At 68.7% G+C, this 14509-nt stretch overlaps 1 protein-coding gene across 1 annotated transcript in view; it reads left to right on the top strand.

Annotated features, from left to right (window-relative positions):
• SHANK3 (SH3 and multiple ankyrin repeat domains 3) overlaps positions 1-12855 on the top strand; it is a 255468-nt gene extending 242613 nt beyond the window's left edge. The window contains 8 exon segments of the mRNA XM_065749212.1: positions 1404-1539; positions 3310-3390; positions 5127-5150; positions 6359-6471; positions 6473-6487; positions 6746-6851; positions 10500-12115; positions 12117-12855. Coding sequence (XP_065605284.1) covers positions 1404-1539; positions 3310-3390; positions 5127-5150; positions 6359-6471; positions 6473-6487; positions 6746-6851; positions 10500-12115; positions 12117-12854 — 2829 coding nt within the window. The 3' untranslated portion in view covers position 12855.
• The last annotated feature ends 1654 nt before the right edge of the window (positions 12856-14509 follow it).

A 14509-nucleotide genomic window follows, 5' to 3' on the forward strand; every position in this document is an offset into this window, starting at 1 on the left:
TGGACAGTGATCTCGTGGGGGGATTGTCCTTTGGGGGCTTTTTCTGTTGGGTTTTTTTTCCTTGAAAGCAGTTGTGATTACTGAATGGTTGGAGCAGACACGCAGGGGTAGTCCTTAAATCCTCCATCATCTCCTGGTGTCTCTGAGCGGAGCCCCTTTCCGTCCAAGCAGCAGTGTGGTCACCGAGCTCCTGCTCCTGAAATGAGGGAGATGAAACGAGCGTTGCCGAAATAGCACCGACACCGTCAGCCCTGGGGGCAGAAACAATAGCAGAAGCACAGCCACGAGCGCTTCGATTCTCCTTGCAGTGCTGCCCGTGGTCAACCGCTCTGGTTGGCCATCGCTGATGATGTGGTTTCAAGAGTGGTATTGGTCCTGGAGCACGCAGCACGTGGCAGAAGCGAATGCCAAAGCGTGCCAGCCTGACCCCTCTTGTTTCACCACGTTCAGGAGCAGGAGCTCAGCACTGGAGCTGAACACACACCGGGTCCGGCTGTGACCCGGCTCAGATGTGGCCTGGCTCAGATGTGACCCCGCCCAGATGTTGCCTGGCCCAGCTGTGACCCAGCCCAGATGTGGCCTGGCCCAGCTGTGACCCGGCCCAGATGTGGCCTGGCCCAGATGTGGCCTGGCCCATCTGTGACCCGGCCCAGATGTGGCCTGGCCCAGCTGTAACCCGGCCCAGATGTGGCCCGACCTAGATGTGACCTGGCCCAGCTCTGACCTGGCCCAGATGTGGTCTGGCCCAGATTTGGCCTGGCCCATCTGTGACCCGGCCCAGATGTGGCCCAGCCCAGATGTTACCCAGCCCAGATGTGGCCTGGCCCATCTGTGACCCGGCCCAGATGTGGCCCAGCCCAGATGTGACCCAGCCCAGCTCTGACCTGGCCCAGCTCTGACCCGGCCCAGATGTGGCCCAGCCCAGATGTGACCCGGCCCAGCTCTGACCCGGCCCAGCTGTGGCCCGGCCCAGCTGTGGCCCGGCCCAGATGTGACCTGGCCCAGCTCTGACCTGGCCCAGCTCTGACCCGGCCCAGATGTGACCCGGCCCAGATGTGGCCTGGCCCAGCTCTGACCCGGCCCAGATGTGACCCGGCCCAGATGTGGCCCGGCCCAGCTCTGACCTGGCCCAGATGTGGCCTGGCCCAGATGTGGCCTGGCCCAGCTCTGACCCGGCCCAGCTCTGACCCGGCCCAGCTGTGGCCCGGCCCAGCTGTGCCGTCCCCACTCCAGATGTTCGTAGATGAGCTCCTGGTGCTCCCTGCACTGCTCTGCGCTGTTCTGCCCCACGCCCCGCGGTGCTTTGTGTGCTGGGCCGCGCGGGAGGAGCGGAGGTGCGGCCCCATGGCGTCCCGCGGTGCCGTGGAGCTGCCCCACATCGCTGAGTTTCTCTTTGTGCTCAGGTGAACGGCGTGAACGTGGTGAAGGTGGGGCACAAGCAGGTGGTGTCGCTCATCCGCCAGGGGGGGAACCACCTGGTGATGAAGGTCGTCTCCGTCAGCCGCAAGCCCGAGTCAGAAGAGGTCGTTCGGAAGAAGGGTAAGTGGGGGGCGGGGATGGGGGCCGCGCCGCAGGTGGGGGTCTGAGCCGGGGGGACCGTGTTGGGGTGGTGGGGGCTGAGGGGGAGCTGTGTGCATCACATTCGTGGGCAGTAAACCTTGGCAGCACAGAACTGCCCCTGGTTTTGGGGGACATGGGGGTGTCTGGGCAAAGAACTGACCCAGGTTTGGGACATGGGGGTGTCAGGGCAAAGAAATGACCCTGATTTGGGGTACGGGGGTGTCAGGGCAAAGAACTGACCCTGATTTGGGGTACAGGGGTGTCAGGGCACAGAACTGCCCCTGGTTTGGGGGACATGGGGGTGTCAGGGCAAAGAACTGACCCTTGTTTGGGGTACAGGGGTGACAGGGCACAGAACTGCCCCTGATTTGGGGTACAGGGGTGTCAGGGTAAAGAACTGACCCTGATTCGGGGTACATGGGGGTGTCCGGGCACAGAACTGCCCCGGTTGTGCACATGGGGGTGTCAGGGCCTTCTCCCCATCGCCCCCAGGCACTGAGGGTGGAGGTGAGACCCTAACCCAGAACGGAGGGGGCAGCGGGATGGGCGCCTGGCACGGAGCGGCCCTTGGGGGGAGGGGCAGCTGTGGGGGGAGGGCGGGGGCACGTGTGGGAGCAGCAGTGACTGAGGGCCGGGGCACACTGTCAGCACGGGGGGGCTCTCCCCGCCCACCCCCCCACGGGGCCGTGTCCGGCAGTGTTTCTGGGGGCGGCAGAGGGTCTCCGCACACCCGGGGGGGGGGAGGGGGGAGGAGGGGGAGGGGCAGAGCCCGAGCTCTGCGCTCACATCATCGGTGCACACGGAGGGGGGGAGGGAAGGGGGGGGGGGGGAAGAGCACCGCGCCGCTGCTCGCAGCCCCATAGCCGAGCCCGAGCCCCACGCCGCCCACGGGGAGGTATCGCCGCCGCCCCCCCCTCCCCTCCCCTCCCCACACACACACACACACACCCGGGGCCGCGTTCCCGCGTGGGGTGCTGGCTGCGCGAGGCGCGGCGTGGGGCCGTGTTTTCCCCTACATCCCCCCCCGCTGGGGGTCCAGGGATGCGGCGCCGGCACGAGCGCGGAGCTCCGGTTGCCATGGCAATGCCTGAGCGTTGAATCCGCCACCGAATCCGCTATTGAGCGAGGAGGAGGAGGAGGAGGAGGAGGAGGAGGCACCGGGCGGGGACGAGCCGCCTAACACGCGTCCGTGGGCCGTGGGCATGGAGCGGCCGCGGGCTCCCGACCCGGACGGGGGACCCCCAGCGCCGAGCCGCCCCTCCCCCCCCCCGGAGCTGCGTTAGGGGCGGAGGAGCCCGGATCCGGCGGCGGAGAGGAGGGGGGGTGGGCGCCGCGAGCGGAGCGGGGCTGCGCCGGGGCCGACGGAGCCGGGGAACCACGCGCGAGCCGCGGAGCACGAGTGAGCCGCGCTGCCCGCGTCGCGCTTCCCCCGCTCCCTCCTCCGCCCATGGCCGCCGTGAGCAGCGAGCGGAGCTCCACGCGGGGCGGCGCGGGGCGGCGCGGGGACACGAGCTGGACGGCCCCGCGCTGAGGGGCGGCGCGCAGCCCCCGGCCCGCGCCCACGGCCCCGCGGCACCATGAAGAAGTTCGCGTCCACGCGCAGCCTCAATAAGATCCTGCAGCAGTGCGACTCCTCGTCCCGCGAGTACGAGGAGATCCAGGCGGTGGAGAAGAAGTGGCACCTGCACTTGGCCGCGCCGCGTAAGTTCCTGGGCAGGAGGTGCAAAATGCCGTCTCTGTTCCTTTCAGCTCCGCCGCCCCCCAAGAGAGCGCCCAGCACCACGCTGACGCTGCGCTCCAAGTCCATGACGGCCGAGCTGGAGGAGCTGGGTGAGCTGCGGGGGGGGGGGGGAGGGGTGGGCGCGCCGCATCCGCCCCTCGTGCTCCGTGGGGGGTGGGGGGGAGTGGGGGGGGGGGAGCCCTTGCGGGACAGAGGGGTCCCAGCTGGGGCTGCCGGACCCCACGCCGTGCCAGCTGCGAGCCGTGGCACGGCTGGGCCGCTGCGTGCCCTATGGGTCTCAGAAGCGTGGAAGGGTTGCACGGACCCCCCCCCTAACCCCCAAACCACACCCCACCCCTGCCGTGGGTCGGGTGCCCCCTCCCCGCCAGCTCAGGCCGCTCAGAGCCCATCCGTGGCACCTCCGGGGATGGGGGACCCACGCTGCTGTGGTGTGCCAGCCCCCCCCCAGCCCCCCCGCTGCCGCCTCCCCTTACACACTCACTCACTCCGCACTCACTCACACTCCACACTCACTCACACTCACTCACTCACACTCACTCACACTCACTCACACTCACTCACACTCACTCACTCCGCACTCACTCACACTCACGCGTCCGCTGCCCACGGCTCCGCTGCTCCAGCACCGCAGCTCACTGCTCCGTCTCTGCGCTCCCTCCCTCAGTCCCCACGTCCACGCACCCCGTGACGAAGCCCTTCTCTCCCCCCCCGTGTTGGCGACCCCCCCCCACACACCCCAGGGGAACCCCCCCCTTCCCCCGTCCTCACATCTCTCCCCTGTGCACCCCACGGCGCTCACCGGCCCCGCTCCATAGGGCACTGTAGGGTCCGGTGTGGGGCTGCGGTGCCGTCCTCCTATTGCCACTGAGCGGTGCCGGTTGGGGGGGGGGGGGTCCCCCTCTCTGGTTTCAGAGCCCCCCCCACCAGGGCTGCAATGCGCGTGGGTTGGCCGCGGGGACGCGGCCCCGGCTCCGTTGTTCGCATTGAGGTCTCTGTGCGTGGCCGTGCACGTGGCCCTGCCCCGGGGGGGGGGGGGGGGGGGGGGGGGTCGAGGAGGGGGGGAGAGACCCCTGGAGCCTTCCCCTCCCCCCTTCCCCCCCTCCCCGGGCGATGAGGAGGGTCCGCCGCGGTTCAGTCCGTGCTGACCCCGCTGCTTTGTTTTCCCCCCTCCCCGCGTCCCCGACCCCAAAAGCGCTGCCCCGCGGCTGCGGCCGTCGTGCGGGGACCCACAGCGCGTCCTTCCCGCTTCCGTCGGCGCAGCCCCCGGGGTCGCTTTTTACCCCCGGGGTCGCTTTTTACCCCCGGGGTCGGTCCCCCCCCCCCCCCCCATTCCTTCTCCCGGAGCGGTTCCCCGCGGTTGCGGGGGAAGGGGCGGTGCGGGAACCGCGGCGCTGCGGGGACGGCCGAGCCCCGGGGATCCCCTCGGCGCGCTCACATCGCCGTGGCAGAGCCGAGCCCTCAGGAGCCGGCCTCCTCCTCCTCCTCTTCCTCCTCCTCCTCCTCCTCCTCCCCCTCCTCCTCCTCCTGATGCTGTGCGGCGGGGACGTGTCCGCGTTTTGCTGGAGGGAGACGCGGGGAGCGCTCGCTGCTTCGTGTCCACGAAGCCCACCCCCCCCCCCGTGCCCTGCGTGACCGTGGCGACCCCCCGGAGCTGCCCGTGCTGTGCCCCCCCCCCCCCGGCGGAGCGCGGCCGTCCCGCAGCCCCGGGGGTGCGGAGGAGCTGTCGTGGGGTGGGGGGGGTCTCGCAGCGGTGGGTTTCGGGTCAGGACAGAGGGAGCGGATCCGTGCGTGGCTTTCACGTGTTGTTTTGTTTCTCGATTCCAAGCCTCCATGAGGAGAAGAAAAGGGGGTGAGTGAAAGCGCACATCCCGGGGCTCCCCCCGTCCCAGCCCCCCGGGCACCGGGACCGCCCTGGGGGGGGGTGGGAGCTGGGGGGGAGGAGGCACGGCGAGGTCGGGGAGAGGAGCCCCGGGGAGAGGAGCCCGGCACCCCCCCCCCCCCACGTCCCCGCGGTGCTGAGCACCCCCAGGGACGGGGACCCCGCCCGCTCTCTCAGCCCCACGCGAGTGCTGAGCCGACGTCAGGGCCGCCCGGGGGTCCCACGGACCCCTCTCTGACCCCCTCCTCCTCCTCCCTTGCACTCGGGTGGGGGCTCTGCGGATGTCCCGTCCCCATCCCCCTCTTGGTGGGTGGGAGGAGCCCACCGGGGCCGCGCCGCCAGGTCCCCACGCCGCAGAGTCCCCACGCCCCGGGGCGGTCCTATATCGGAGGTGGAGCGGTCACCCCACGGCACTGCGTGACGCGGAGCGGGGACGGATCCGGAACGCAGCGGTGGCGGTCGGGGCGGGGGGAGCGGAGCGGTCGTCAATGCCGTCCCGGCCACGGGCACCGCGCTCCCGCAGCTCCGCCGTTCCCCCCACGCGGTGTTCCGCCCACGGCCCTTCCACGGGGCTGTGCCGCAGTGGATCGGGAACGTCGTGCGGGGACCGCAGCCGCAACGGGGCCGGGGCCGCCCCACGGCTCACAGCCCACCCCTCACCCCACGGCTCACAGCCCACCCCACGCTCACGCCGTGGGTCCGGGCCCAGGCGTTGAGCTCCGAGCCCCGCGGGACCACTGCTGCGCGTGGTGGTTGTCCCGGGGCACAGCGCTGGGGCGGGGGGTGAGGCAGAGGCGGCCCCCCCCGTCCCCCCCCGGTCCCACGCGGACCCACCCGGTGCTGGGGGCTGTGGACCACGGGCTGTGCCCACCGCGCCCGTCCGCTCCGTCCGTGGGATTCGGTCTCATTCGGAGCCACCGCGGCACCGTCACCGCTTCCGAATACCGGCAGCGGGCGGCCTCCCCCCCCCCCCCCCACCCCGCGCGGCCCCCACCCGTGACACCGGGACCGCCCGTGGGGGTCCTGAGCCCCACGGAGCTGCGGCGCGGGGGGGGCGGCCGAGCATCGCTTCCCCGCCTGGAATGGGGGGGGGGGGGGGGAGGAGGGGTGGGTTCGTCACGGGGGGGCCGCCCCTCCCCCCCCCCGCTCACGGCCCCGCGTCTGTTTTGGGGTCACAGAGAAACTGGACGAGATCCTGGCGGCCGCGGAGCCCACGCTGCGGGCGGACATCGTGGAGGCGGATTCTCGCGCGGCCACGGTGAAGCAGCGGCCCACGAGCAGACGCATCACCCCCCGCGGAGATCAGTGTGAGGGAGGGGGCTGCGCGGGGGGGGGGCGGGGGGATGCAGGGGGCGGACCCCGGAGCTCGGGGTGGGTGTGGGGTTGGAGGTGGGGGGAGGGGGGGGCGGCCCCTGCCGGGCCGGGAGTGCGCGGGTGATGGGGGCGGGCGGGGTCGGAGCAGCGCGGGTCGGGGGGGGTTGGGGGTGGGGTCTGCCGTGGGGGGGGGGTCGCGTCCTTTGGGCTGCTCCTCGCAGGGTGGGAACTCCCTCCGCTTTCCCCTGCAGTCCCTGTTCGAGCGGCAGGGCATGGCGGCCCACGCGGGGGTCCTGGCGGGCGCGGAGAAACCCCACGTGTCGCTGCGCAAAGGGATCCCCCGGACCAAATCCGTGGGTAAGGGGCGACGGGAGCGCGCACGGCTCGGACCCCCCCACAGCCCCCCACACCCCCCCACAGCCCCCCACAGCCCCCCACAGCCCCCACGGGGGTGGGACCGCAGCGGAGGGGGGGGGGGGACGGATCTGTGCTGTGTGGGGTCGGCAAAGGGGGAACGGCAGCACCGCACAGAGCGGGGGAGGGGGGGCGAGGGGGGGAGGGGCGGTGGCACGGGGCGTGGGGGGGGGACCGGAGGTGGCACTGTGGACACGAGTGGTGGCACTATGGGCACGGCGTGGTGGCAGCGTGGACAGGGGGTGGTGGCACTATTTATGGGGTGGTGGCACTATTTATGGGGCGGTGGCACTATTTATGGGGCGGTGGCACTATGGGGCACGAGGGGGACGGGGGCATCAGCTGCTCGGGGACTGCAGGTGTGGGTCCGTCCCACGCGGGGTGGGCCCACGTGGCACGGGGACGGCGCTGACGGTGGTGGGAAGGGGGGGGAGCCGATGTGATGTCCTCAGAGGGACCTGGGCGGGCAGAGAGCTGCACGGGGAGGAGTGGGGTGGGGGGAAAGAGGGGTGGGGTCCTGCAAGGGGTGGGGTCCTGCAGGGTGTGGGGTCCTGTAAAGTGTGGGGTCCTGCAGGGTGTGGGGTCCTGCAAGGAGTGGGGTCCTGCAAGGGGTGGGGTCCTGTAAAGTGAGGGGTCCTGTAAAGTGTGGGGTCCTGCAAGGTGTGGGGTCCTGCAAGGAGTGGGGTCCTGTAAAGTGTGGGGTCCTGCAAGGAGTGGGGTCCTGCAGGGTGTGGGGTCCTGCAAGGGGTGGGGTCCTGCGAAGTGTGGGGTCCTGCAAGGGGTGGGGTCCTGCAAGGTGTGGGGTCCTGTAAAGTGTGGGGTCCTGCAAGGGGTGGGGTCCTGCAAGGGGTGGGGTCCTGCAAGGGGTGGGGTCCTGCAGGGTGTGGGGTCCTGCAAGGTGTGGGGTCCTGTAAAGTGTGGGGTCCTGCAGGGTGCGGGGGTCCTGCAAGGAGTGGGGTCCTGCAGGGTGTGGGGTCCTGCAAGGAGTGGGGTCCTGCAAGGAGTGGGGTCCTGAAAGGGGTGGGGTCCTGCAAGGAGTGGGGTCCTGCAAGGAGTGGGGTCCTGTAAAGTGTAGGGTCCTGCAAGGAGTGGGGTCCTGCAAGGAGTGGGGTCCTGCAAGGTGTGGGGTCCTGTAAAGTGTAGGGTCCTGCAAGGAGTGGGGTCCTGCAAGGGGTGGGGTCCTGCAAGGTGTGGGGTCCTGTAAAGTGTAGGGTCCTGCAAGGAGTGGGGTCCTGCAAGGTGTGGGGTCCTGTAAAGTGTGGGGTCCTGCAGGGTGTGGGGTCCTGCAAGGTGTGGGGTCCTGTAAAGTGAGGGGTCCTGTAAAGTGAGGGGTCCTGCAAGGTGTGGGGTCCTGCAGGGTGTGGGGTCCTGTAAAGTGTGGGGTCCTGCAAGGGGTGGGGTCCTGCAAGGTGTGAGTGCTGGGTGCCCTGTGCTGGGTGATGTGACCCCATAGAGCCCCATGGTGACCCCACTGAGCCCCATGGAAACCCACAGGAGACCCAGTCAATCTTCAGGCCCCATAGCATCCGCAGAAGAGCTCATGGAGCCCAATAGTGATAGGAGGACAGGTCAACCCATAGGGACCACTGCCCTATAGCCAATGGGAGGACAGGTCAACCCATGGGGACCACTGCCCTATAGCCAATGGGAGGACAGGTCAACCCATGGGGACCAGTGAGCCCTATAGCCAATGGGAGGACAGGTCAACCCATAGGGACCACTGCCCTATAGCCAATGGGAGGACAGGTCAACCCATAGGGACCACTGCCCTATAGCCAATGGGAGGACAGGTCAACCCATGGGGACCACTGCCCTATAGCCAATGGGAGGACAGGTCAACCCATAGGGACCACTGCCCTATAGCCAATGGGAGGACAGGTCAACCCATAGGGACCACTGCCCTATAGCCAATGGGAGGACAGGTCAACCCGTAGGGACCACTGCCCTATAGCCAATGGGAGGACAGGTCAACCCATAGGGACCACTGCCCTATAGCCAATGGGAGGACAGGTCAACCCATAGGGACCACTGCCCTATAGCCAATGGGAGGACAGGTCAACCCATGGGGACCACTGCCCTATAGCCAATGGGAGGACAGGTCACTGCCCTATAGCCAATGGGAGGACAGGTCAACCCATGGGGACCACAGCCCTATAGCCAATGGGAGGACAGGTCAACCCATGGGGACCACTGCCCTATAGCCAATGGGAGGACAGGTCAACCCATAGGGACCACTGCCCTATAGCCAATGGGAGGACAGGTCAACCCATGGGGACCACAGCCCTATAGCCAATGGGAGAACAGGTCAACCCATGGGGACCACAGCCCTATAGCCAATGGGAGGACAGGTCAACCCATAGGGACCACTGCCCTATAGCCAATGGGAGGACAGGTCAACCCATAGGGACCACTGCCCTATAGCCAATGGGAGGACAGGTCAACCCATAGGGACCACATTGCCCTATAGCCAATGGGAGGACAGGTCAACCCATAGGGACCACTGCCCTATAGCCAATGGGAGGACAGGTCAACCCGTAGGGACCACTGCCCTATAGCCAATGGGAGGACAGGTCAACCCATAGGGACCACTGCCCTATAGCCAATGGGAGGACAGGTCAACCCATAGGGACCACTGCCCTATAGCCAATGGGAGGACAGGTCAACCCATAGGGACCACTGCCCTATAGCCAATGGGAGGACAGGTCAACCCATGGGGACCACAGCCCTATAGCCAATGGGAGGACAGGTCAACCCATAGGGACCACTGCCCTATAGCCAATGGGAGGACAGGTCAACCCATAGGGACCACTGCCCTATAGCCAATGGGAGGACAGGTCAACCCGTAGGGACCACAGCCCTATAGCCCTACAATGGGAGGACAGGTCAACCCATAGGGACCACTGCCCTATAGCCAATGGGAGGACAGGTCAACCCATAGGGACCACTGCCCTATAGCCAATGGGAGGACAGGTCAACCCATAGGGACCACTGCCCTATAGCCCTACAATGGGAGGACAGGTCAACCCATAGGGACCACTGCCCTATAGCCAATGGGAGGACAGGTCAACCCATAGGGACCACAGCCCTATAGCCAATGGGAGGACAGGTCAACCCATGGGGACCACTGCCCTATAGCCAATGGGAGGACAGGTCAACCCATGGGGACCACAGCCCTATAGCCCCAACTACAGCGGGAGGACAGGTCAACCCATAGGGACCAGTGAGCCCTATAGCCCCCGAGTGCAGCGGGAGGACAGGTCAGCCCTTAGAGAGCCCCATAGAGGCACAGTGTCCCCAGTGAGCCCCTTAGCGACCCCATAGAGACCCCATAGAGCCACATAGAGGGGATGGGTGGTCTGCCAGGCCCCCCCGAGCCCGTCCACTGCGCGGCCCTGAGTCAGTGTGAGCCAGGGGCCGCACCGCGACCTCTTGTGCCGAGCCGAGGGAAGGAGCGGAGGGCCGCCCCCAAGCGAAGGCGGGCGGGGGGAGGAAGGGGTCTCGCAGCCCCTCCCGCGCCGTCCTTCAGTGCCGGGCCCTGGGCGCGGTGGAGGAGCCCCGGGCGACCTCGCTGTCGTCGTCGTGCCTTCCCAGGTGAGGACGAGAAGCTCGCCGCTTCTCTGCTGGATGGGAAGTTCCCGCGGAGCACGTCCATGCAAGACACCGTCCGGGAAGGGCACGGCATCCCCCCGCCCCCCCAGACGGCCCCTCCCCCGCCTCCTTCTCCGTACTACTTCGACACGGGCCCCCCCCCATCCTTCTCTCCGCCTCCTCCCCCGGGAAGAGCTTACGACACCATCAGGTCGAGCTTTAAGCCCAGCCTGGAGGCCAAGCTCCACGGGCTGCCGCAGGTCCTCAGCGCGGCCGAGATGTACGAGCAGGCCAGGACGTCCATCCCCTACCCCGAGCGGCAGAAGAGGGCCCGGTCCATGATCATCCTGCAGGATTCCTCCCACCTCCCCGTGGAGCCGACGGAGATCCCCCGGCCCGGCCCCTCCGCCACCCCCCCGGAGAAGCTGAAGAGGAAGGGCAGGGCGGTCGACAACCCCTACGCCAACATGGGGCAGTTCAACGTCAGCCTGTTCGCCCCCGCCAAGCCGCAGAGGAAGAAGAGCCCCCTGGTGAAGCAGCTGCAGGTGGAGGACGCGCAGGAGAGGGCGGCACTGTCCGTCGGTGGGGGCTTCGCCCGGGAGCCCTCCCCCACGCGCCGGAGCCATCGCCTGAGCGCCGTGGACTACCAGCACCACGCCGGCCTCGCGCAGGTCGAGGCCACGAGCATCCCCTTCGCCACCGCCATCGCCGGGGTCATGAAGGACAGAGAGCGGCGTCTGGACGAGAAGCGCAAATCCACTGTCTTCCTCTCGGTCGGGGCCATCGAGGGCACCCCCCCCAGCAGCGACGTGCCATCCCTGCAGCAGTCCAGGTCCATCGACGAGCGGCTCCTGGGAAGCCGGGACGTGCTACTGCCTTCCCCCGTCTCGGCCTTAAAGCCATTAATGGGCGGCTCGTCCTCCACGTTCATCCACCCCCTGACGGGAAAGCCCCTGGATCCCAACTCGCCGCTGGCGCTTGCGCTGGCCGCAAGGGAGCGCGCGCTGTCCACGCAGGTCCCGTCCCGCTCGCCCACCCCCCTCCACAGCCCCGACTCCGAGCGAGCGGCGCCGCTCTTCGTGGACATCCAAACCAAAGAACCGCAGCGGGTGGAGCTGGAGGGCCTGGCGTCCCCCGCCTACTCGCCCGCGGCCAAGGGGGCGGCGGCGGACGCGGTGGCGGCGGCGGCGTTGGCCCCGAGCAAGAGCCCGTGGGGGACCCCGTCCACGCTGAGGAAGGAAGCGGAGGCGCGGGCCGAGGCGCCCGCCGAGGACGACAAGAAGCCCGAAGACAAGAAGTCCATGATCATCAGCATCGTGGACACGTCGCAGCAGAAGACCGCCGGCCTCATCGTGGTCCACGCCACGAGCAACGGCCAGGACGAGACGGGCCCGGAGCCCAAGGAGGAGAAGGCGGCGCCGCCCGAAGCGCTGGCCGAGCCGGCCCAGCCCCCCGAGCCCACCGCGCAGCCCGGCCCCGCGGGGAAGGCCCCGGACAAGACGCTGGGGCAGGGCAGCTCGGAGGAGGAGGTGGAGCCCTTCGCCGTGGCCCTGCCGCCGGCGCAGCTGTCCTCCAGCGACGAAGAGACCCGGGAGGAGCTGGCCAAGATCGGGCTGGTGCCCCCCGCCCGACGAGTTCGCCAACGGGGTCCTGGTCACCACCGCCGGCACCCCCGTCAGCCACCTGGCGGCACCCGGCACGCCGACCGCGGCGCCGGGAGCTGCCCCTCCTCCTCCTCCTCCTCCTCCTCCTCCTCCTCCTCCTCCTCCCGCGGGCGGAACACCCTCAGGGAAGCCCTCCGAAGCCCCCGCAGCCCCGGAGTCGGCGGCGGACTCGGGCGTGGAAGAGGTGGACACCAGGAGTTCGAGCGACCATCACCTGGAGACCACGAGCACCATCTCCACGGTCTCCAGCATGTCCACGTTGTCCTCCGAGAGCGGCGAGCCCACCGACACGTACACTTCCTTTGCGGACGGACAAACTTTTATACTCGAGAAGCCACCAGTGCCTCCAAAGCCAAAACTCAAGTCCCAGCTCAGCAAGGGGCCAGTTACTTTCAGGGACCCACTTTTGAAGCAGTCTTCGGACAGCGAGCTCATCTCCCAGCAACACGCGGCCACGCTGGCGTCCGCCAGCATCGGCCGGCCACGCTACCTCTTTCAGAGAAGGTCCAAGCTATGGGGGGACCCCACGGAGAGCCGGCCCGTCCATGGGGCTGACGACGACAAGCCGACGGTGATCAGCGAGCTGAGCTCCCGCCTGCAGCAGCTCAACAAGGACACGCGGTCGCTGGGGGAGGAGCCGGCCGGCTCCGCGCTGGACCCCGGCAAGAAGTCGCCGGTGGTGGCGGCACGGTAAGAGCCGCGTGCCGATCGGGGCCGTGCGGGGACGGGGGGCCGGGACGGCTCGCTGAGAGACGCAGGGCTCGGCCACGCGGGGCCCGGAGCGGCGGAGCGGTTCCGCCCGGGATCGGGGTGGTTCTGTCCGGGATCGGAGCGGTTCTGTCCGGGATCGGAGCGGTTCCGTCCGGGATCGGAGCGGTTCCGCCCGGGATCGGGGCGGTTCCGCCCGGGATCGGAGCGGTTCCGCCCGGGATCGGAGCGGTTCCGTCCGGGATCGGAGCGGTTCTGCTCGGGATTGGAGCAGTTCTGTCCGGGATCGGAGCGGTTCCTCCCGGGATCGGGGTGGTTCTGCCCGGGATCAGAGCGGTTCCGCCTGGGATCGGAGCGGTTCCGCCCGGGATCGGAGCGGTTCTGTCCGGGATCGGAGTGGTTCTGCCCGGGATCGGTGTGGTTCTGTCCGGGATCGGAGCGGTTCCTCCCGGGATCGGAGCAGTTCCGCCCGGGATCGGAGCGGTTCTGCCCGGGATCGGAGCGGTTCTGCCCGGGATCGGAGCGGTTCTGCCCGGGATCAGGGTGGTTCTGTCCGGGATCGGAGCGGTTCTGCCCGGGATCAGGGTGGTTCTGCCCGGGATCGGAGCGGTTCTGCCCGGGATCGGAGCGGTTCTGTCCGGGATCGGAGCGGTTCTGCTCGGGATCGGAGCGGTTCTGTCCGGGATCGGAGCGGTTCTGTCCGGGATCGAAGCGGTTCCGTCCGGGATCGAAGCGGTTCCGCCCGGGATCGGAGCGGTTCTGCTCGGGATCGGAGCGGTTCCGTCCGGGATCGGAGCGGTTCCGCCCGGGATCGGAGCGGTTCCGTCCGGGATCGGAGCGGTTCTGTCCGGGATCGGAGCGGTTCCGCCCGGGATCGGAGCGGTTCCGTCCGGGATCGAAGCGGTTCCGCCCGGGATCGGAGTGGTTCTGCTCGGGATCGGAGCGGTTCCGCCCGGGATCGGAGCGGTTCCGTCCGGGATCGGAGCGGTTCTGCTCAGGATTGGAGCAGTTCTGTCCGGGATCGGAGCGGTTCTGTCCGGGATTGGAGCGGTTCTGTCCGGGATCGGAGCGGTTCCTCCCGGGATCGGAGCGGTTCCTCCCAGGATCAGAGCGGTTCCTCCCGGGATCAGAGTGGTTCTGCCCGGGATCGGAGCGGTTCTGCCCCAGTTCAGAGCGTTTCTCCTCCAGATTGGAGTGGGTTCCCCCCCAGAGGAGAGCGGTACTCCCCTGGAACAGAGTGGGCCCCCCAGGATCGGAGCGGTCCCCCTGGAACAGAGTGGGCCCCCCGGGATCAGAGCGGTCCCCCCGGGATCGGAGCGGTCCCCCTGGGATCAGAGCGGTCCCCCTGGGATCAGAGCGGTCCCCCTGGGATCAGAGAAGTCCCCCCGGGATCAGAGAGGTCCCCCCGGGATCGGAGCGGTCCCCCCGTTCGGAGCGTGCTCTGCCCTGTGGTCTCTCCCTGCGTTCCCCCCCATTGGGTCCCTGTGCTCCCACTGCTGCGCTCCGTTGTGGTTTTCCCTCCTGTTTTCTCCCGAGCGATTGATGGCGATGCGCGTCCCCCCCCTCCCCCCACCCCTCCTCCCCTCCCCCCATCCCGCTGTGGGGCGAGCGGTGATGTGGGGCTGAGCCCCACTCCGAGGA

This window comes from Cyrtonyx montezumae, unplaced genomic scaffold (assembly GCF_038088225.1).
Source record: "Cyrtonyx montezumae isolate F1298 unplaced genomic scaffold, pur_monq_1.0 scaffold_59, whole genome shotgun sequence".
NCBI lineage: Eukaryota > Metazoa > Chordata > Aves > Galliformes > Odontophoridae > Cyrtonyx > Cyrtonyx montezumae.